At 37.8% G+C, this 23,862-nt stretch overlaps 1 protein-coding gene across 2 annotated transcripts in view; it reads left to right on the top strand.

Annotated features, from left to right (window-relative positions):
• PDSS2 (decaprenyl diphosphate synthase subunit 2) overlaps nt 1-23,862 on the top strand; it is a 122,109-nt gene that overhangs the window by 70,911 nt on the left and 27,336 nt on the right. For both annotated transcript variants that reach the window (XM_037391952.1, XM_037391951.1), the window contains 2 exons: nt 5,525-5,723; nt 22,159-22,233. In XM_037391952.1, the coding sequence (XP_037247849.1) occupies nt 5,525-5,723; nt 22,159-22,233 (274 nt within the window). The remainder of the gene's footprint in view (nt 1-5,524; nt 5,724-22,158; nt 22,234-23,862) is intronic.

The raw sequence follows: 23,862 nt of genomic DNA, 5'->3' as shown, positions 1-23,862 counted from the left end.
GCAAATTAAATTTTTAATAGAGAATTCAAGTTGAATGCAACATTTCTTGAGATAGGAAATTTCCTTTTAGAATTTCAAGCTAGTGACAATACATTACATTGCCAGTATATACTATTCAGAGTATTAATTACTCTTGTGTAATATCTGCATCATTATTTAGAAAATGAAAGAAGTACATCTTTATAGAAGGAAACATCTTAGTTCTTGCTATGACTTGATGTAGTACATGATATGTTCTGCATAGCCGTTACTATAATCTGTAGTGGACACCAAGTTGTCTATTTATTAGACGTTTAAGTCTTGATAGTTGCCTTATAAAAAAACAAAATTCATTTGGAAGCTTTACTTCGTTTTGGAAAAGTGAATCTTCCCATAGAGATAACCAGTGATTTTAGAACGGGAATTATAGTATGTGATTTTAATAATGTCAGATTTTAATAAACTTGACAATATGCTTATAAATGAGTAGCTTTAACTTTTGTTACTGATATTTTAGCATCAGTGTTCAAGTAATCCAAGAGTTCTTTTTCCATATATCTTATTAATTTTTTATTTGCATCTTCAGGTAAGTATTCCCCTTTTTTTCCTTTGGTTTGGATAGCCAGGTTAAGCTAGCAAGCCCTCCTTTTTTTTTTTTTTTGAAAAGAAGAAAAAAAAAAAGCCATAAAACCTAAATTGTAAAGCCACTTCTTTTTAACAATACTTACGTAATTACTGGGTAATGTCTACAGTCTGCTTCTCTAGCAGTGTAGAAAGGATCTCTAAGAAAAAGGAAAAGTAATTGATGTCTCCCTCTAACACTTTCTAGTACTCACGAAATCTGTAATAAAGATGCAAAGCTATTTAAGTTTCTCATATCCTTGTCTGTGGGGCTTAAAAAACATACCTTAGGCTTGCCATCACATCTGAGCAATGCAAATGTTCTTTTAATACCTGTCCTTTGCAGAATGTCCTTTGCATCCTTTTCACTATTAAACTCCTAGCATGACAAGATTTGTCTTTATAGAGAGTGTATCTAGAGTCTTACCTTGACAGCCCAGCCCGCCTGCTCCTCATCTGTTTGCACAGCTGGATTGTCACTGGCTTTCTGGTTCTTACAATGGTTAGATACTTCTTACTGTGCAGGCTTCCTCTTGATGTTCTCTTCTTTATTGGTTCCAGCCTGCAAGTCCTGGAAAACATTGGTTTGGCTTATTGATTCTGGTGGTGTTTTTCTACTTGCTTCTCTGATTAACACTTTTTATTTTTAAACTGAACTTGAGGTAGCGATTCTTATCAGGTCTTTGTCTAGATTCTCTCATCTGCTTCCCGGAATTGATGCTTTTGCTTCCAGGCTGGGAGTATTTTTCTTTTAGTCTGTGGATTTGAAAAGGGAATTGCCATGATGGTGCTATCCAGCACAAGAAAAAAGATGTGCTGTAGGTTGTGATCACTGTTACTTCGGGGGAGGGAAGCATAGAGGAATAATAGAAATTGCACTTGTTTTACTTGTTGCAGGATCTAATTGTTTATATAACTTAATCTTGCATTTTTCTAGCATTTTTCTGCAAGCTGGTGTTTCACAGTCCTGGAGTCAATATAGCTCCAGCAGACCTTGCTGAAGAGTTTTTTTTTAATTACTTGTGAAGTTAGTGTTTCCTTTGTACTTTCCAGGATGACATTTACTGTTTGAGGAGCTCATAAGCTAAGGGATACTTCATAGCAAGCATTTTACAGAGATTTAGGTTAGGTACGCTGGTACTAAAAGTGCAGGAACAGGGAGTCAAGAGAAGAAAAACAAGAGGCCACTTTACATGCTGCACCCTTTTACCTGCCACAGGCAGGAAAAGTCTGTGAATTAAGATTTTTTTTTTTTCCTTGAAATAAAGAGTAGAACTAAAACAAAAGAAAGCCAGGAACAAGCCTGAGGATCTTATCAAAGACTGGGGGGGGGGGGGGAGGAAGTAGTCACTGAAGTGTTAGATATTAATTGACTTGAAAGCATAATAAATATGTCCTGTTCCTGTAAACAGAGGTTGCAGAGTCTCCGTTCTTGGAGATGTCAAAAAGCTGCCTGGATGTGGTCCTGGGTGACTGTTTCTAGGTGGCCTGCTTGAGCAGCAGGGTTGAACCAGATGGCCTCCAGAGTTCCCTTCCAACCTCAACCATTCTGGTATTCTCTAAATTGAGGAGGGGAGGGGGGCCTGTGTTTCACAATTAACTATGCTTAAATAATGCACCTAACAGTGGATCTTGTGCCTTTTTGACTGTGACACATCGAAACTTCTTAGAAGGGTCCCCCAGGTGCTGTCCAAGCCTCTGTACCATCCTCTTTGGAAAAGCCATTCCTGCATGTGGGTTGATTTTTGGAAGGAGAGAAAGAAAAGGAGATTAGGGCACGTGTGGAGTTCAAAATTGTATCATCTGTCAAAACATGATGCCTGTAAGTGGAGCCTCTGGGGCATTTGGTGGTGGTTTGCAGGGAGTTCTTGCTTCACAGGTGAAGGCCATGAAAGTATGTTAGCATTTGGTGAAAAAGCTTTCCCAGTTCTTAGCCTGCTTCTGTTGAGGAACTTCGGGCATTTTAAAAACACTGAGTGTTTCCTCGGTACTAGCTTGCTATGTAGGTAATTCCTGCGGCAACCACTTCTTAACAAAGAAGTCTGAACATGGCTTTGGAGCGGGAACAGGATGGAAGCGGTAGGAGTTCATAATCCTGTTGCCCTGTTGTTTCTGCTTTTGTACTCTGATGTATGTTGTTGTTTTAAGTCTAGTGTTGCATAAATATTATTTTTTATTATTATTTTGGGATTAGCTGCTTTCAAATACGAAATTACTTAATCACTGAATAGTACTCCAGATCAAGAAAGCTGTATATAGTATTGCTTTAGCCATTCAATAGCAACTTAATATGTGAATTTTTTTTATTGGATGCTGGCCTTTAGAAAGAATTGTCAGGAACCCTCCTGTATCCGTAGCAGCACTGTGGGCCTCTTATTTTGCCTGGGTATTATGGAGGTTATCACAAAGGCCGTTAAGAAATCTATTGCCTGGGATTTCTGCAATAGCTTGGTTCTTGTATTTTCAGTTTGCTAGAGAGAGAGGGTGGAAGAGCAGTGTGTAAGATCAGAATTAGTTGCAGATTATCTGCCTAATACAGTTCTTGTTAGCACAAATAATATGAATAATGTTTGGAGAACAAACGGGTTGTAGAGAAAGAAATGAAAACATCCAGATCCTGAGCATTTGGAAGGCGTGACACTGATGTATTTGTGTAACCTTTTCATGAAGAGCGATGCTGAAGTCAAAGAGGGGATTTTGATTTCCTTCATTAAAAGCTTATTAAATGAAGAAATAGGACAGTCGTTGTTTTGCTTCAGTAGTTGGGGGTCACAGAGGCAAGCCTGATCTCCTCAGGATATTAATGCCTGCTTTCAGCTGGGGGAAATGAGCCATCGCTTGAGTTAGCTGCAGCTTTATGTGCTCGTCACTAGGGATCCCCATATGTCCTGGGATCTGTGGCAGTCGGAAATGGCAGAGCTCGGCAGCAGGGAGCAGAGGGCTCTCATTGCTATTCATAACAGGTAGCTCGGCTCAGTCTGCCCAGAGCAAGTCTGTTTAATGTTGATCAGCTGTCCATCTGATAAACCGAATTGATATGGACATTTCCTCCAAGGGCTGCCCTGACAATGACAGCAGGAGCATCGAGATGTCTTGTTAGTCTTTTTCTCTAAGCTTAAAATTTTATTAACCCTTTGTTAGAGCTGAGCCAAGCGTGATTACAATACTGCAGCTGTAGATTGTGCAAGTTTCTCCCTTGCCTCTTTGGAAAACAGCATCACCTTCAATTTTGTTGTCTGTATGGAGAAGGGCTAGCTGTTTTGTTTTCAGATTGTTTTTCCTGCATGGAGCAAAAATTGTGAATTATAAAGGTAGATTTTAAAACAGCTTAGTTTTTTGAGTGTGTGACAAAGTATGTTGGGAACTTCTGTTTATCCTTCCCCCCTCCCCAGCTCATCTACCTTTTGCATGCCTGCCCAGGCTGTGTGACACTCCTGGCTCTTCTCTCTTGCTAATTGGCATGGATCACTGGCCTGAAACAGTTGTTGCTGGGGCTCTTCACAGGTCAGATACGTTTAGGGCAGAGGGTTACTTTAGATTAATATCACTGGGGGCAGTTGCAACACATCTGCACTGTCCAGAGGGAACAGTGTTAATTTACTCAGTACTGTGCTGATACTGAGGAAGAATCTAACCTGAGCGTGTATCAGAAGGTATATATGTATGTGAAGGTATGGAGCAGTTTGGTTACTTAGTGTATCAGTGCTTGGCCACTTTTGAATAAGCACAGGGAGCATAGCATGCCTTCGTGCTTGCAATTAAATCTGAACTTTAGGAACCTTTCAGTCATCTGTCTAGTTGAGGGCATGCATTGGATTTTTGCTCATGTGTGAAGTCTCCATAAAACAAAGAGTGAGTCAGAAAAGATGTGAATGTGATGTGAATGTGCTGAAGATTTCGGGGGGGGATGTATCTAGGTTTGCAGCGTTAAGAGGATGCTCCAGTGTGTTGCTCTGTTCCCGCCTCTCCTTGTCCCTGCTCAGTTATTATGTGTGTTCATCGCCCTGTTGTAGTTCTGAGCTAAGGTGACATCTCTGGGCTCCTTGGAGTGACAGTCACTAACTATCAGGGGCTACAGGGTTGAATTGTGGGAGGAGGGGAGGAGAGGGTTGTGCTAATGACTCTTTTTGTGCCTTTTCCAAAAATGAAAATAAATAGAGGGCAAGCCTCTGTGGTATAACCACTGTGGCAAGCTATTCACGGGGATTTGAAACTCCTAAATTCAGAATGTAGCACACTGTGTGTTGGAATAAGAAGTAGTTTGTAAATCTATCCAAATAAAACTGGGTCTGCCCCTTTGCCAGACAGTCACCTTTGCTGCTTGTGACTAAAACAACCGGTGAAATATCATTAGTACACAGTTTTAAAATGTTCAGCTATTTCTCGTCTCCCCCCTGCACACTTCCCCCTTGGTATTATTGAACTGCAAGGTACCCTGTTATTAATTTAACTCTAATTTGAGCAGTCATTGACTGCAGCATTCTTACAGTGTTCAGATCGGCTTGCTTGCAACTCCCCTGCTGATATGTCCCTTGTTCCTTCCCATCAGTGCTTCCTGCTTGGCATTTTCTTCGCATCAGTGTCCCTCAGCCTTCTGGAAGACAAAACAGAAAAAGAAAGCACCGTGAGGACTGTATTGATTACTTAGCTTTATTTTGTGAAAGAACTCAAACAAAGGACAGTGTTCCTCCAAATGGAACCTGTGGCACCTGTGACTTACCTGGAAATATTAGTGATAGTTCTCAGAGCTTGATACCACCTGGTTGTGGCTTCTAGAAGTAGGTAGAAGAGCTACATGAGAATTCATAAAATATCTGCTTAGCACATGCAGTTGGGTTACACCAACCCACCCACCCCCCACACCACTCCCGAATCTATTTTATTAATAGCATCAAAAATAATTGTACTTTTTCTTTGCTTTCAGTCAAAGAAGTCTGGCCGAGATTACAGAATTGATCCACACTGCCTTTCTGGTGCATCGTGGCATAGTGAATATTGGTGAGCTCAAGTCCTGCGATGGCCCGCTGAAGGATATGCAATTTGGAAATAAAATGGCTGTTTTGAGTGGAGATTTTCTTCTAGCAAATGCTTGCACAAGCCTTGCACAGCTGCAGAATACCAAGGTAAAAGAAAAAAATTCTTCTACTAGCAGAGCAAGTAACTATTAGCGAATCTTCTGAAAGAGAGGCTCTTTAAAAAATCAGCAGTTATGATACGTATGTATATATGGAGCATCCTTTGAAAATCAGCATACTTACTTTGTAGCTGTAGATGGATTGACAAGCTGCTGCTGCTGTGAACATGTTTACCACAGTCCTATAGAATTACTGTGGTGAGGCCTTTAATATACATTCTGAAGCACTGTAGTAATGGATGAGTGGTTAATTTGGTGAATTTAACGTATATGCAGTGGCATCTTCGTGACATGTCAAACTGCACCACCTCTGGCAGTCTACCAGCTGAAGAAGTTTGGTTTGTTGTTTTGGTTTACCTTGTGCTTTGTGAAAGGGTTGTCTGTCTCAGGAAATTCTTGGGGGAGAAGCTTCATTGCTTTGTCTACACAGTGCTCAGGTGACTTTTTACTCTTAATAAAATACTCTTACTTTGTTGGGCATTTGGATGCCCCTGAGTATCAGGTTGCCCTATTAACATGGATCTGCTGGCTTCTAAAGGGCAGCTGCAATCTGGCTGCTCAGCCAAACTCTTTGAAACTTTACAGGGAAATGTTTTTCATGACGAACTAATTGTATATATGTATGATCTTAGAAAATTAGACTGATGGGGACCTTAGGAGATCATCTCTGTAGCTGGTTCTTCTTTTCACTAGATAGCATTAGCTACACCAAATCATTCTTGACGTGTTTGTGTAGCTTGTTCTTAGACCCTCCGATGGTAGAGACCAATTCCTGGGCATCCCTGTGACAGTTTAGTGTAACACCTAACTGTGTATGGATGAAGAGCTTAGTGTGCCATTCCAGTGGAAACAGAAAACAATTCTATTTTGCGGGGGTACTTTTTATACATCTGAAGATTGCTGCCATATTGTAATGTAAAATAAATGTTTATCATGCATGCGGTTGTCAATAATCAACGCAGTTTTAATCCTAAGCTTAAGGAGTCTATTGTTTTTAGATCCTCATGCTAAACTCCTTGTGATGGTAGTTGAGTATTTCTGTACTGCTTTGATCATGAGTGTGACAGTTTCTCTCAAAAGTGGTGTCATTTTGTAACATAGAGCAGAGATTCAGGAGAAGAGAAAATTAAATGTCATTCTGCTGGAATAGTGGGTTAAGCCATTATGGTGATAACTGCTAGTAAATATTTTTTTAAAAAAAGTTTGCAATAGTGCAAAATTTTAGTCGTACCGTAACCAAAACAGGGTGCAATCGATAATTACTAATTAGTTTTGATTTGTATTTGTTCATTTTTTTTAGTACTTAGTAAGATTTTCGAGATAGATGAAAGTATTTAACCCTATATCAACTTTTTGTTTCAACATAAGAGGGAATTTTATAAAATGTAGCACTTACTACTTTGCATGTAGTACATCATTAAGTATTGCAGCAGGAATGCATGATCCCTGAAGGCTTGCCAGGAAACAAGCCTACAGTGAAATGAGGCACAAGTGCAAAGAAATACTTACTTTTTTTTTTTTTTTAAGCAATTATTATATTGCATGTTGGAAAATTCTGCCAAAACATTTTAGCACTTTTTTCATTTTTCTGACATCTAAATACTTTCATAGCTTCTACATACGATAAGTGGGATGCTATTATGGAAACTGATTGACTTAGTAAATTATTCTTTTTCATATGTCTAACCCTACTAGCAAAGTTAGAAAAATTGAAGTACAAGCTACAGAAATCTCTTGACAGGTGCAATGATTTAAACATACTGTATTTATTCTTTTGTAAATGATGAATTTTCAAATCTGGCATCTGTTTTTCAGCAGTGTGAAATAACTTCGACTTTTTTCCTTCATAATGTTTTGTTTTCTTTGGTGTAAAAAGTAAAAATCATAGTACTGCTTTTTTGCTGGCATTTATTTGGTAGCTCAGCAAACTGGCTAATGAAATGAGTAGGATTAGATCGTACATGGTACTGACAATGGTAGGCTGTAACCTCTATAGACATGCATAGCTGTTGTATAGACTAGAATTTAAACTAAAGGGCTTTTCAGCATTAACTGAAACCACTGCTACCAAGATAATTTTAATGTGCTGTTAAACTCTTGTCTGAGCTTGTGTATGATGCATTTATCTCTGTGCTTCTCTCGGGGCTGACAATTAGATGTGAAATTCTGTAGTCATAATGAAATGCAGAGCTATTTTATAATTGCCAAGGGTAAAATTAGCAAAGTCAATTATTTTCCCTTAGGCTTTTCCCTGTAGATATTAAAAGGCTGCAAGGTAATTGCCTTAGGTAACACTTTGATTTTTAAATAACATTAAATATAGGAATTGTTGTTGTTAATTCGTTGTAATTCTCCTCTTCTCGCTACTGTAGTAGAATATAACTGTAATGACGTTAACAAGAGTCTAGGCTCAGGGTTTGATTTTGGGGGGTTTCTTTTGAACTAGTGCTCATACTTCTATGTTTGCTAAAGTTATGCAAAAAAATGGTTTGGAGGGGGGGTGGGGTGTTATTTTTTGTTGGTTTTTTTTTTAATATCTTTGAGGTACAAAAACTTTAGATTTCTTGAAATGCCAATTAGGAAACCTCCTGTAAGATAAATTTTGCTGTTGTGCTATTATAAAGTCATCCAAAATTTTGATTTTTGAACACACATGATAATTCAGGAGGAATCATTCTCATTTTCTACTTTGTGAAATTAGGAGACATTAATTATGATTACAAAGTTGGTATTGACTGAGACTTAAAATGAATTACTGAACTGCATGTTATATTTTTGTAATCATGGCAAAATTTTACATTTATTCAGATAATAAAAACTGTTTAAAGTGAACAGTAGTTTCTGCAGCTACAAAACATTAGCTTGATCAGATCACATCTATTTACAATTTTTTTGTACATTCATGTTAACTTTTGATCATCTCTATATAACTGTCCTTTTTTTTGTCTACTTTGTATTTTGGATGGTAGCTTTTCTTGGCCTGCTGATTGCTGTGATAAATTGTTGTGAATTGAAGATGATACAGATAAAACCTTACTTCAGATCTGCATCCTGTAGTAGATTGGACATTGTTAATCCATGCATTTTTAGAAAATAATTGAGCCCAAAGATGAGTTGGGTTGGGATTTTTTAGTAGCTGGTATATCAGCAGTGGGTTTAGGAATGGTGAGCCTTTGACAAGGAAGGATATGTTTGTTTTTTGCTCTTTAAATAACAGCACAGTAATGCCTGGTAACATGCTGATTTATTGGATTGGGGTATGTTTATTTGGGATGATGAGGTTATTTTGATAGGTTTTCTCATTTTGAGGTTGCTGTGTTTGGATACTAGGATTGTGATACTTGTAAAAATCATTGTAAATATGTAGATGTGGGAAGAGATGGAAAAGTAAATGATGTTTGCCTAACAAAATAAGATGGCTCCCAACTATCTTGTGGGATATATGACCATGTGCAGTTTTAAATAAATATGTGAATAAATTATTAAGAAGTGTGAAAGAATATGTTTAATGGTTTGTTCATTGTTGGCATCTGAAGGTAGCACATCTTTAACGTTTGTCTCCTGCTTTGCCTAGCTAGGGATATGGGGATGAAGCTGCTAACAGCAAGTTTTATTGCATGAAGGTCCTTCTTTGACTGTGGTAGCAAAACCTGATATTTTTGTCTATGATTTCTGCATAAGTAACCTTCACTTGTAATGTTTTTAGGGTGGCGTTCAGATGCAAACAGCAAAAGTAACAAGCATTAATTGGCATTTTTTTCACCTGGCAGCCAGATGGACATTTTAACACATGATGATATTGACCATGATGATACCATCTAGTGTGCTTTTTCCAGGGTATATCACAGATAAGTTGGAAGAAACTTGTTGCATCATTAAAGGTGGAGTTTCCTAGAGTATCTGAATCATCAGTTGTCTTATGAAGCTATGGAGAGGGTGCATAAAAGATGTAATTATGACCAGTAATGTGCTGATGACTAAAGAAAATGATAAAATAATATATAAATGCATTGCTTGCAACTCAATATACTGATAGGGAGGCATTCCTTTGTATTTAAAAACAAAAATTCCACAAACCAACCAACTAAAACCAAACTGCCAAAACCCAACATATCCAAAACAAAAAATACCACACACACCCACACCCCAAAAGCAAGAAAAAAAGAAGAAAAAGAAAAAAAAAAAAAAAAGAAAAAAGAAAGGCCTAGCTGAAAAACCTGAAATACATGTAATGGTTATATTCTCTGTAGTTCTTACTGGAATCTTAAGAATGACTTGTTTTTTCCTACTGTAACTTGGTGAACTCGTTCAAATGATTAAACTGTTCACATAAGGACTTAAAAATCTTCAGCCTGAAAGCTTGGAATTGAATTTAAGAATGTTGTCTGTCAATGCAGAGCTTTGCCAGAAGACCGTATTATAGAGCATTGTTTTATTAAGCATTATTTGTTTATAAATAAACAGTAGCACAGATGTAGTACTTGTATAGTAGATGCATTTCCTTATGTTAAGTTTATGTATTCCTAAAGGCATAAATGTGGTGTTTACAAAATAGGCCTTGTGTTTGCATAAACATCAACAAGTTACTGCAACAATCTGAATATACATTGTGCTTCATAAAAGAACTGCTTATCTTGAACTATGATTTCTACTTCTGTAGCATCAGTTGTGTTCCTTGTGGGGAAGGCTTAGTTTTGAACTTGAGCAACTTGGTTCCTTGCTGATCAGTGAAAGGTATGGAGAGTATCCGCTTTCTGGAATTATGCCAGTTGCTCTTTCGATGTAAATTGACATTTTTGAGAACTGACAAATAAGTTAGCTAGAATCTTCAATTTATTATATGTTGTCTAAGAAAGGTAGTACTTGTATCAAGATTTTTATTTCCTTGAACGACGTCAAGAGAAGAACATAAACTTTTCAAATAATAATTAAGTATTAAAACAGTGAAAAATCAGGGATTGGCTAAATAAATGATTGCTAGGATCAGTGGCAGTTTTCTGGTCCTCTCTCCAGAACTCTTTATCCTAAAGAACGCGAGGAGTGCATACCATCAAGAATCCTGTAAGAAATACCCTTTCTAGAAGGAAGTGTCCTGTTGCCAATGTAATGGCAGCCATTAGCAGCCACTGACTTGTCATAGGTCCAAATTACTGTCCCTCAGAAATGTGCTTTTCATGTTGTTTGAAGTGAGTAGAAGGTACTTCTTGGTAAATGTAGTTGTGAGATGAATTATTTTCAGAGCAGTGAAAAGTATTTTGAAAAAGCTATTATTCATTGTTTTCTCTGGTGGAAAATGTTAACTATAAATACCCGTGAAGTATATTTACATTATATTTTACATAAAATAAGACCCTTACTCTGAATTTTCCTACTGATCTGAGATTCAGCTGTATTGCTCAAAGAAGGCAGGATGAAAAAAATCGTGGAGAAAAGGTGAGAACTAGAAGAAACGTGTTTGCTCCCAGTTACAGTGTTAATATAGAAAATATTTATTCTTAGCAAATAGTTATTCTTAACTCTTCACTTCTGCTCACATATGTACTACTTTTTTTTTCCCCAATACAAGCTGCCCTTAATAGATGAGTACCTTTAAAATGATCAGCTCATAATGCAGCTAGGTTACACTGAAGCATGAATTTGTTAAGAAGCAGAGATGAGAGTAGATTGAGGCCCAGGTTATGAACCTTGATAGAGAAACTGAGTTCTTGAGAGGAAAAAAAAAATAAGAAAAACAACATTTTTTTTTTTTCTTTTCCAAAGTATGCTATCATGTCTATCTCTCTGTACCTTTCCCTGAGGTACTGTTTGACAGTGACTACTGGACTAGATAGGGTATAGAATAGTATGTACATTGCTGAGTATTTTTATTCTAATTCAGTGTTTTAGAGTGCCACAGGGGCGTGTCTCAGAACCAGACACTAGTAAAAAACATAGATAAATTTAAAGAGCTCTGAACTGATTTATGGAAAAGTATGCCTAAGAATCTCTGTTTTATCTAGGTAATGGAGGAGAAGAAAACCAAGGAAGAAATGTAATGTTTTGGAACTCTTAACCTAGTACGAGATGACGTAAGACAATGTAGCCATCATGATTGCATTATTACAGAATAAAGTTCTTTGAGCAGCCCTAAATAAGCAGTTCTGTATTGAGATACCTGCTCAAAATTGGCAACATAGCATAGATTTTATTGGAAAATGCAAACACACTTCCAGGACTGAGAAATACATCATTATGATTTGTACCTAATTATGAATCAATTCTTAAGAAAAATGTTTCTTGTTTTATTAATTATTTTCATGATGCACCAAAATTTACTAATTTGCATCCAATTCTGAGAGGTAGATCTGGTTTTAGTTTACCTTGAAGTAAAACATAAATGCGATTGTAATTCAAACAAACTTTAATGGACATGTATTGGTTTTTTCTGTCCAGTGTTTCAAACACTGGATTTTTTGTTAAGATTTCTTTAGTAAAGTTTTGTTGACAGTCGTGTGAAGTTCCTTTGAGAGCAAAAAGGCACTCTTTATAATAGTTGATGAAAGTATGTAAGCATTAGGGGGGGAAAAATCCTGTATGTTAGAGAGAAAATATGAAAATCTATTGGAATCAGTACTTGAGAATCAAATTTTTTCCCATATCACTGCCTTAAAACTTTTGTCAAGCATTTCTGCTGTCATTAGAGGTAACAGTTCTTGTGATGATGATGATAAAATTGTAGAATTATGCTAGTGAATCTCCTAATTACTGCATTATGCTCTTCCCATTGCCCCTTTCTGTGCTGGTGTCAGAGGAACAGTTCCTTAGCAAGTGCATCATTTGCCTTTGTTTTCAAGGAGTAACTTTATATTCTCTAAAATAACACCTGAGCAAGTGAAGCATTCAGTTTTCTGAATCTTTTACAGATTTTTTTTTTTTCTATTTGACTTTTGCGATTTGTAACTGGTAATATAATTGTAAAATTTCATTACCTTAATGGCTGCAGTTATATGTTTGAAAAGTAATCTTTGGGAGAAGTTAAATTAGAGGATTAGGTGACACAGCTTTATGAACTTATTAAATTGAAATTCTAAAAGTTAGACTTAATCTGTAATTGTGGTAATATGTTAGAAACAGGCTCCTTTTTGATCTGTAAGAGTTCTGTTGCGTTGCGGTGATTGTCAGTTTTGAGATTATAACCGTTTAACTTTGCTTTGATTCCTAATCAGTGTATTCCTCAAATAGGACTATCCTTTACCTTAGTGGCCTTTTGCACCTGTACTTTTTTTAAAGCTAATGCTTATGTTAAACTTCCCCAAAGCTAGACTCCACTGGGTTAGTATAGGTCTGTATTGAAAGAGTTTATTTTTTTTGTGGTTCTTGGCTATAGTGCTACTAGGTGTTTAGATTTCAGTCTTTTTTTTCTGTCCTCCCATTTCTGCATGAAAAAAGTTTTTTTAAAAAGGAGGAAGAAAAGAAAAAAGTTATTTCTGCCACTTTCCTTATGGACATGTATGACTTAAAACCACTGCAGTGCCTTGTAGCAGAATGACTGCTGCAGAACATGGAAGGACTGAGATTGAGACAGATACCAAAATACATAGTCATAGGTATCACTGTGAATCAAGTCTGAGATTGAAGCTTTTTCCCAAAAATACACTGCAAGAATATTTTGAAAGCATCAAGGCGTGGCGCTGGTGAGAACAGAATTGTGTTTTAGATGCTGCCTCAATGCTGCATTGCCTGAGCAAGTAACAGTCTCGGGAAAAAGTTATCTACTCAGTTCTGATGTATTTTCAATAGACTGCTAAGGATTTTCATACGGATTTGCACAAAGTCTGCTTAATGTTCTTGCCTCTGTATCGTCTCAGTAACAACTTCCCCAACTAGCATCTGAATACACCTTCCTCATAGCAGCAACTGGACACATCTTTCTGCTTTGGTCTGCCTAGCAGACCAAAGTCAATGTTTACTGCTTGAGTTTCTGAATTGAATGCCTGTCATTATTCCACATAAATATTGTCCTTCTCAGAGGTAGACACACAGCTACTTCTAACATGTGGTTAAGTAGTTCTTTTTCTCATATAACTAGTTTGTCTCTTTCTAATTAACAAGATAGTCTGGAAAACTCTAATATGTGTCTGTACATGAGAGAGGGCTTTTCAGAGATGTCTGTTGAGCATCAGTGAAGAAGTGAAAATAAATTTGAAGGAATTGAAGGAAAAGCTTATTTTGTTGAGAGGAAGGACAAAGGTCATTCAAGATCTCAAGATAATCACTATACCTGGGAAATGTGTCCTGGATAGTTGGGGTAGCAGCGTCTGTCCCTCTGTTATTTGTTCCCTTAATGTATGACGCTGAATTGGCACTTGTGTGGTGCTGAGGACACATGGCTTAGGAGTCAAAAGTATTTGCAGGCTTTGAGATACATACGTGCATATTGTGTGTGTGTGTGTGTGTCTATATATATATATATATAAAAACAGTTTCATTGAATGTTAAGGCAAAATTATGGAAGAAGGGTTCTTATTATATTTTTTTTAAAGGCAAACCCCCTCACTTTTCAAAGAAGAAATTGCCTTTCAAAGAGTTGAGGCAAACCTTAAAAAGTAGCTATATTTGGTATTTCCTTAAGTGTTAACAAGAAACTGTATCCAAGATGTTGATCACTGCCAGAAATTGTAGGAAATAGATACTCAAAAGACAACAGAATTTATTCTAAGAAATTGAAATAATGAAAACTTGTGGGTATGTGATGTTTTATTCTCCATGAGATTCACACTGTGAGAAAGGACTCTAAAGAGCCAGCAGTTTGCTGCTTCGTTCGCCGCTTACTTAGAATAGGTATTGGCACTGTCCGGGTTTCTTAAAAGCAGAGATGTTCATTACAGCTCTTTCTTTCGCAGCCATGAATAATCATCATGGGGGAATTCGTTGCTAAATAGCTTTAGCTCATACGCACATTATAAAATGAAAATGAATTTTCATAAGGTTGTGGAAGGTGATGTCCTCCATAAGTGATATTTGCGATGCCAGCTTCATTCTTTTTATAGCTGAAGCAGTGGAAGATCACAAGTTCTGTTTTCTTGGCTTTATTTAAAGTCTGTTTCTTAAACATAATAAGAGTCATATTGAGAGTGGTAGTAGAATAAAAAGCAATCAAATCTGTTTCTGGTGAAACCCTGTCTTAACAATATTATCTCAAATAGACTTTTTCTTTTCTTTTTTTTAATTTTTTCATGAGTGAGGACTTAATACGTGTTAACATCCATCTTTGGGTGGGTGGGATCTCAGGACATACTTGGTTCTAGAGGTGGACTTTCATGCCAATGTGGTCAATAAACAGTTTTGCAGAAGGACTGGAGGTCACAGTGGTTAGTATATAGCCAGCTGTCCACCTGAAGTACAACTTCAACAGAGAATACACTATTAAAAAGTGAAAATAGATTTTTATGATGATTCAGTTGCAATTCAAAGCTGTCAACAATAGTGATCAGAATCTAAGGTTTGTCTGCCTGGCCTTTTCTTAGTCTCCCAAGAACTTAACTATTCGTAAAAGGGAAATCTGTTCCCAGTACAATCAGTAAACTTTTCCCTAAGAGAGTACAAAAGCACCAGCTTTGTAGCCTTGGTTTTATTATTTCAAAGACAAGAAACATTGTTATTACTGGTGCTGTAGATGTGAGTATGCAAAATCGCTGTGGTCGTCCTCCTCCACCAGCTGCTGGTATCACGGAATGGTTGAGGTTGGAGGGGACCTCTTGAGATCATCTAGTCCAAACCTCCCGTTCAAGCAGGGTCAGCTAGAGCAGGTTGCCCAGGACCGTGTCCAGATGGCTTTTAAATATCTCCACAGATGGAGACCTTACAACCCCTTTGGGCAACCTGTTCCGCTGTTAGATACCCTCACAGTAAAGTGTTTTCATGTGTCCAGATGGAATCTCATGTTTTAGTTTGTGCCTATTGCCTCATCCTGTCAGTGGTCACTGCTGAGAAGAATTTGGCTCCTTCTTCTTCATTCCTTCCCAGCAGGTGTTTATACACATTGTGCTGCTAGGAGAGGGTAAAATATGTGTCTTGTAAATCAGGTGATAGATAATGTATTCTCCCCGCTTTTTGCACTGCTGTGAAGCTCCACTTTAAAATGAACTTTCCCAGGGTCAAATTTTTAGTAAAAGTGCCTTTACATCTGGAGTGGCTTCAGTGCAATAATACAGTATATAATGTATAAAACTATAGCAGTAATGTAGCTGAGATAATTGTATTTTTAAACAAAACACAGGTATTTGATATCTGGTTAGCTAGCAAGAAGATTGAGTCTTTGGACAGACTGGAACTGGTCATTACTATTAGTGTTTTGAAATTCAGCAGCATTTCACTTGGAGTCTAGAATCTGATTGCCACTGCTGCTGGTACAGTGGGTTGCCGATTTGTTAGTTTAACAAAAATCTGCAGCTTTGTTTAGTTGATTCCATCTGTCAGATGCTAAATGATATTACTTCTGATTCACATTTATTCAGATACAGTCTATGCAAAATAAGTAATACCACTTGCAGGTATAATTTCTGTCAATTCAGAGCTGATCAGGGTTTTTTTTAATTGAGTTTAATCTGCATTTCATTTGTGAACTTAGCCCAGTTTAATGCTTGTCTGCACCAGTGTGACTGGAAACAGTGTTTTACAGCCATGCTCTTCTGCGTCATTTATTGATGAGGATGGTTTTATAGCTACAGAACCCTGTGGTCATGATACCTTCTTTGGTCGCTGTTTTATATAGTAGAAAAATATGTAATGTAATTACCCTATCCAAAAGGGTCAAGCTGAAGAAATCACATGCTTCTCTAATCCGAGTCACTCGTGAACAGTTGGTTGAGTACTTTAGTGCAAGGATCAGCTGCATTGGATCTGCAAAGATTATTAATAACACTGTGTAAGGTACCATGTGGAGGTAGAGAAGGGAAAACGGTATCTCTTCTGTTGGTTATGTTATCATTAAGGAAAATTACTGAATTACGCGCTAGAAGTCTTTATACTACTGAAAACCCCTTCCGCAGACAGTGTTGCATCAGCATAAAAAGGGTAACAACACTGTTGAAAATTCTCAAGGCAGACTGACCTTAAGACAGGTATTTGACAATAATAACAATATTCAGATTGACTGCTGCTGATTATTTTGAAGAGGTCTTTTATGTCTAGGAAGTACCTTTTTATCAGGTAATGGGGTTTGAGTGATGCGTTTACATTGCACATTGTATTTTGCTGCTAATTCATCACTAACAGGGTGAAGAAAACCATAAATGTGTTTTCCAAGAGCATTTAAAACTTGCTAGGAAGGAAATCACTTAAGGAGCCCTTTCTGTGTGTTTCAACTAGGCGAGGGACAGCTTCTTACAGTAAGAATACTAAAGAATAGTAAAGCTCAAGATGATTTAAAATAGTAAATCCAATAGGATTCAATAACCATTACATTAAGAAAAATTCTGTAGGCTGGCACACTTAGTTACCTGTATGACTAATGATGTTTGATGAGATTACCAGGAAAGAAAATTGAATTCCAGTGTTCTTGAAACTCGTTGGAGTTTTTGCTCCCCCTTTTTTTTTTTTTTTTTTAAGGTATTATTGAACAATCAAAATCCAGTTTCAGCTGTTTACTGAGTTTTGTCTTTACCTTCCTGGCGTTACAATGTTTCTGTGTTAAATGCAAGAGAATATTTAATTTTAAGAACTTTCTGTGGAATTTTTAAGTGTGAAACTATTTCCAAAGATTAACGCTTCTTTGGGGAGGGATGTCAAATGCAAGTTGAAGGAACTTTTGTCTGTATATTTAGCATTTCCTGACTATTTAATTTTCTTTTTTATTTGTATGGAGAAGTCTTGCTACGTTTTCAAGTCTATGCATCAGCAGCAAGGAGTAGGGTCTGTCATAGCAGATGTGTGTGGAAAGGATATTGTTTCAACACTTACAAAAGGAAGAAATTACTTTTGGCCCCTCTAGTAAGAAATCTGGCAAAGCTAAGGAAGTTTGTTGAATAGAAATTGTGAAGGATGAGGAACAAAGATATCCATTGCTGTGTTCTTCATAGTGCTGCTTCCTGTCTTCCCACAGGAGCTTCATCCTTTCCCTGATTTCCCCTTGAAAATACCTAGCAAAGTCTGGAGAGACACTGTGTTATTACTCTGAAATAGTGGTCTGTGTAAGCAATTCCTTTTCAGCTGCTGAATTTAAAATAAAACCACCACACATTGAATGGATCTCAAATTCGTTCCTGGTTTTTTTTTTTTAAACTAGAATGAAAAACAGGAAAAAATACATATGCAGTGTTATGTTGCAGTGAACTTTAAACAAAATATTTCAAAGACAACTAAAGGGAACAAAGTGCTTGAGTTGCTAAACTGATGGCAGCAATGTCTTCTTTTCATCCAAGGTGTTTAGAAATCTCGTGAAGGATGAGTGGGACCCAGAATCCATTCTTTTTTCTGTGCTGGAAGGAGTCTGAATCGTACCTTCTAACTCTGAAGAAAGTGTTCTACCAAAATGTCTGATATTCTGTGATTTCCTTGCAGCTTTAAAATGTCACTTTAATTAAAATACACCTCTGTGTTTATCAACAGAGCTGGATTTCCCAGGGCGGTCAACTGCAGCCAAGAACTGGGCTGCGGTACCCGTGACAGTGCACACGTGGCCCTATTCTGTGTCATCATGTATGCAGGGTGCTTTGGGAATTCTGAACCCTGAATTAACTTATAGATGGGTCTTCAGTAAACTGCCTGAAAGACTCAGTCTCATTTCAGGAAAAGGAGGGAGGAAATTCAGTGTGTGGCTGGTTGAACGTCCCAAAGTAATTTTCGGAACCACTAAGAAAATGACCACTGTTGTGTTTTATTTCTTCGATCAATATGTAGAAAATCTGAGCTTGGGAAACTAAACTCAAATTGAGTTTAAAGAACCTTGAAGGGCTAAAGCTGTGCATTTTTGACAAACAAGTTACTATACCAGAAAAGGGCGAATTAAGTTTCACCACATTTCTGATCTTCAAATCTACAGCGCTCTTCTGGCATTGAAACATAGCACAATCTTCTGGACTATTTCCTATCTGCATAAATGGGAGTTATCACATTGTATTATACACTTAGTCTGCCTAAATAGTAGGAGAGATTTTAGCTTCCATCCATCTCTTTTCCTTACGTTCATCCTAAATTGATGGCCTTTGTGTGACGTTTTGGAAGCAGAAGAGATCACATGACTACAAAAGGTCATGAAGTAATACTGCCTTAGGAAAAACAAACAAGCAAAAACCAAACAAGCAAATGAAAAAAAAACAAAATGAAACAAACCACCTCCAAACACCAGCAGAACTGTTGCAGAACATGCATTTAAAGGGCGTGGAATTATTTGCATGTGCATGTCACCAGCAAGTAATGGGTCATCTCCTGGGCTGCTCCTAGCCATGTGGATGCTCTGGGGGAGCAGAAAACACAACGCTTTGGAAGATGCTGATGCAAAATGGAAAGTGAAAAATAGAGTAGAAGCTTGTTTTCTCTCAGTATGATGTTACTCCAGCTCATCTGGAATACCTAAGAGGGACTAGGCTTCTCAAAAGTGTGTAGAAGAGTGGAAAAAAGTAGTGGGAAGAGAGCTTATGAATAGGCTGCCTTTGGTCTCCTTTGAGACGGTGCTGTTTTCAAGCAGTGATTCTGGCAATCCTTTCTTCCCTTTCCCCATCTTTTTGAATCTGTTTAAAATGGAACTCAACCTTCAAATTGGAAGAGAAGAAAAGCAGTTGGGAGCACCTGATTTTTCATTTTCCTTCCCTGCTCTTCAGACTTCTCAGAAATGTCAACAAGTGGAGCAAGGCTCTGGTCAGGCACCAGTGAGAATGGAGACGACCTGAATACTGTTTTCTGCTCTTCCAGTGGCATGCTGCATGATTTGGGGGAAAATCAGTCTTTTGTCACTGTTTTTCCCTTATATAAAACAGGAGGGAATCAATTTTACAGAGGATGTTGATTGCTTTCAAATTTTTTGATGAGAAGTAGCTGCGTAAGAACAAGTCAGTGTATCGTTGACAGCATGGATACTACTGAATCTGTAACAATTTTTCTTCCTGTATGTCAGTTTGGGATGCAGAGTAAAAATTACCTGGTTTCCTCGTTTCTCATTGCTTTCCCCAGTGCTCAGGACCCCAGGCCACTGACATTAAGCAGCATATGCTTTTCATAGATCGGATTAAGGGTTGATGAAGTAGCAGAGCCTCTTGCAAGCATCCCATTGTGCTCTTGAAACTGGAATTTCATTCCTGGTAGTGATCTGTATGGCCTTGCATTTACCTTAGAAAAATATTATTTTTAAAAAAGGGAGATATTTGGAAAGAGGGGAAGTAATATTAATACTAAGTTCTCACTAACATATAGTGTTCGATATGTCACTAAAGACCTAATGGTACTTAATATACTGATTCTTCTAAGTCATGGATGTGTAATTCTCCTAAGATGTTTTATAATCTATAAGAGGAAGAGGTACAATTGTTCACAAATGTTTCACCAAGATTGTTTTAAGTCAGTTAAAATTGCCTTTGAGAGTAGAGTTGCACTAAAAAGAGGGAGAAGAGATGGAAAAAAGAAACCCCAAAACAGGGTCCTGCTCAGTGTAGAGTTACAGGCGAGAGAGGAAAAGGTCTAGTTATCCAGAGCCAGCTGCATTGTTAAAAGTTCATACTATCACTTTGACATTTAGAGTAGGACTCAGTGTCTTTGTAAATTCCTCTTCGTATTACCAGTGTAGGTCTCTGAGCTCAGACCATTTCACAAACCATAACATTTTTTAGTGAGTGATTGATCTGTATTATGTGTCCTAGCCATCAGAAGAATCTTGGGATGTTGCTTGTATAAACTGTAATACAATCTGGTCCTGGGCATTTAGTTACAGACTTTCATAGACCTATTGGCGATACTCGGTCCTCCTGGATTTGGGAATAAGGCTTATCTGATACCTTTAAAAAAAGGGGGGGGGTAGGGGGGAGGTGGGGGGCAGGGGGCACAAAAAAAATGACCCTCATTTTCTCTGTACCCCACTTAAATAACTCAACACATCTGGTAACACTGTAGGATCATTGTCCTTTCAGTTCCTCTGCAGCTCATATTGCTACAATATTTCTTTGGTATCTAGTTTCCTAAAGGGTAATGTGATTTTTCTTTTTTTTTTTTTTCTGGCTGTTTTTATAGGTCTTGCAAATTAACCCATATGCATTGCAAGAAAAAACATGACTTTTAATCAGCACCATTTCTAAAGTTAGCGCTTGCTCTGTGTATATGAATATGTATATGAACCAGTGTTTAAAAAAAAAAAGAAAACACACAACCTTTCTGCTAGTACTCAAAACTAGCATACAAATGTGGGGGGTTTATTATCAAATAAAGTATGCCTAAATGTTAAAATATCTTTCTGTTAGGGGTTTTATCATTTGACTTGTCTTCAGTTACAAGTATGATAAAAATTGAAACTAAATCTTTTAACTCAATAAGAACTACATTCAATTTTAGGAAGCATAAAGAGGAATCAGATATAGACTCATATGCATAGGAAATTAAACATTCAAGAAATTAAAACTTTGTGAGCAACTAAAGGGGTAGCCTTAAGGTGTGCTTATTTGAAATGCCTGCACTTAATTTTACAATAAATCTGAGTATTTTGTTCCAATTAAGACAGTTCATGTGCACGACTTTAAATTGTACAGTAGTTCCAGGGAGACCATGGACTGCTTGTTTTACATTCTGGATCAAGTTCAGATTTTTAGGCTTCGCTTGAATAAAATAAAAAGTCTGAACCCTGAAGATAGTACAGATTGATAAATCTGATTTAAACATTCCCGTGTTGCAGACTTTCAGTATATGTGGTACAGCTGAGCCTCAGGCCATGCACTAAATACATCCACAGTGCATTCCCAGGGCACCAGAATACCAAATGATCACATTTGAAAGGTTACCTTTCTATGGATTCTGACTTTTCTGTATTAGCCATGAAGATTAGAATTTTAACAGCTCCCAATGAGAGGTATTGTGAAGTATTTACTTGGCAGGAAAAAAACAAAACAAAACAAAGCCCAGATGAGGTGCTGTCTCATATTCATGAAGTGGGATTTATTAGTTCTGTGAACATCCTTGTGAGAATACACTCCATAGTTCACACTTTGGGGGGGGGGGGGGGGGTAGAGTCTTGTTTTTCATTTATATTAACTTAAAACTTTGATAGAAGAGTTGCTGTAGTAGAGGTTTTAGCAGAGAGACAGGATCATGCTTGTGCAGAATATATCCCAGTAAATCCTGCAGTCTTTTGAATTAGCTTTCTGTAAGGAAACGACTGTTTATCTCTCTGGAAATCTGGTGGTAGCTTTGTTAATAAATTTGGTGATAATTAAAGATGTAAGGCTGCTTCTCCTTTTCTTTTACAGGTTGTGGAACTCATTTCAAGTGCTATTGGTGACTTAGTTCAAGGTATATATTATGAAAACTCAAAATCATCTGAGGTAAGAATTTTAGTGGTTTTATGTACCCAAGTAGTTTGGTGATATTAATATATGACTACAATAAATATGATGACTTTCTCATCTGTTTAAAAAGAGGACGGAGAGGGAGGAAGAGAATTAGCTGCAGTGCTAGTGTGTTTCATCAGTAACATCATTCTGACACCTGTGAACTCTGGAAGTTTCTAGAAATGCTCAAGGAGGGACTATTTTATTTCTGTGAGTGCATAATAAAACCATATCGTGTGTCATTACCGGGAGCTGTAGACATGTCTTACTGTGGCCTTTCCAAACACTTCCAGGGGTTTTCAGTCAGTGTTCTGTTAAAGGTATTTGTGACAATGTTGTCAACGTCATTCATATTTTAATCTTAAATCTCTCATTTCCAAGCCCAAAGATGTTTACAAAATGCTTCATCCCAAACTTGGATTGGGTCATTTTTTTCTTCTGAGCGTTCATCTTTTGATAATATGTACACGTGTTTTGTCCTGAAGCGGTAGGTGTGTAGCACTGCATTACTCTCCACCAGCAGTCACCATGCACACATTGTGGGAGTCGGCATGGGCAAAGACAGCGGCTGCCAGCGCTGATTTCACACCAAATAATCTTGTATTTTTTCAACGGCAATTACGGATGTACTGTTTTTGTTTGGCAAGAACTATAATGAAAATTGGTCAAATTAGATCTAGGTGTTTTTGTCTTTGCTAGAATGTTTAAGGAAACTTGTAGAGACACTTCTTGAAGTAGACTTGCTCGGGCAGGGTGTTGGAGCAAGAAAGAGTTCTTTCTTTCATTTGCAATGACTGTATCTTAACACATGCAAAAAGTTGATAATTTGAAGTTGCCATGACCTCTACAGGCTTTATGATAGGAAGTTTTCACTCGCTGATGAGCAGTCTGTATATGTGAATATCTGTCTTGAAATCCACTGAGGTAGGTAGTTTTACTTATAGTGACCTTGTCTCATGTGTCTAGTTTGCCTCAGAGGTCTGAATCTTCATGTTCAGTAGGTGAAATGGCTTGAAGATTGCTGAAATATATGAATTCATTTATATTTGTCGTGTATTTAGATTGCACCTCTGGCTTACTATTGCCATGTTGTAGTATACAGCAAAATTAACACCTTAGCGGAAGCCCTGATTTCATGGGTTACTGCTAGAGTCGATACCTGCCCTGATGCCTCTGCACCAGCCAAACCACAGTGGACAAGCAGAGTGCTGTCAGCTGCCAGCGGCTGGGTCCTGGAGGGTGCTGCTGCACCCGGTGACTACTGGTCAGTGTCTGCACCTCCTGCTCTGCAGCAGCAAAGACATGGTGCTGAAAGTAACCTTGTTTAAGCTTATCCCTCTCATTTTGATCGAAGCCAGTTAGGTGGGAAGCGACGACGCTAATGAGCTGAGGTCATCCCTCGGAGGAGGAGGTGAGAGCCTCTAGCAGTGAAGCAGTACTGGCAAGCTTGGGGGACACCCGGGGCCACAGGCTCGCCAGGCAGCACAGCTGCACAGGGGGTGATGTGCACAGAGTATCTTCTGGTTGGTACCTCTCAGGAGGGGGCCTGGGTGGAAGCACGGCAGCAATGTGATGTTGGGAACCTGGCAGTCCTGCACTTGCTGGGTTTAACCTGCGGATAAA

This window comes from Falco rusticolus, chromosome 6, assembly GCF_015220075.1.
Source record: "Falco rusticolus isolate bFalRus1 chromosome 6, bFalRus1.pri, whole genome shotgun sequence".
Classification (NCBI taxonomy): domain Eukaryota; kingdom Metazoa; phylum Chordata; class Aves; order Falconiformes; family Falconidae; genus Falco; species Falco rusticolus.
The sequence above is the reverse complement of the archived record's forward strand: the minus strand, read 5'-3'. Positions and strand labels throughout refer to the sequence as shown.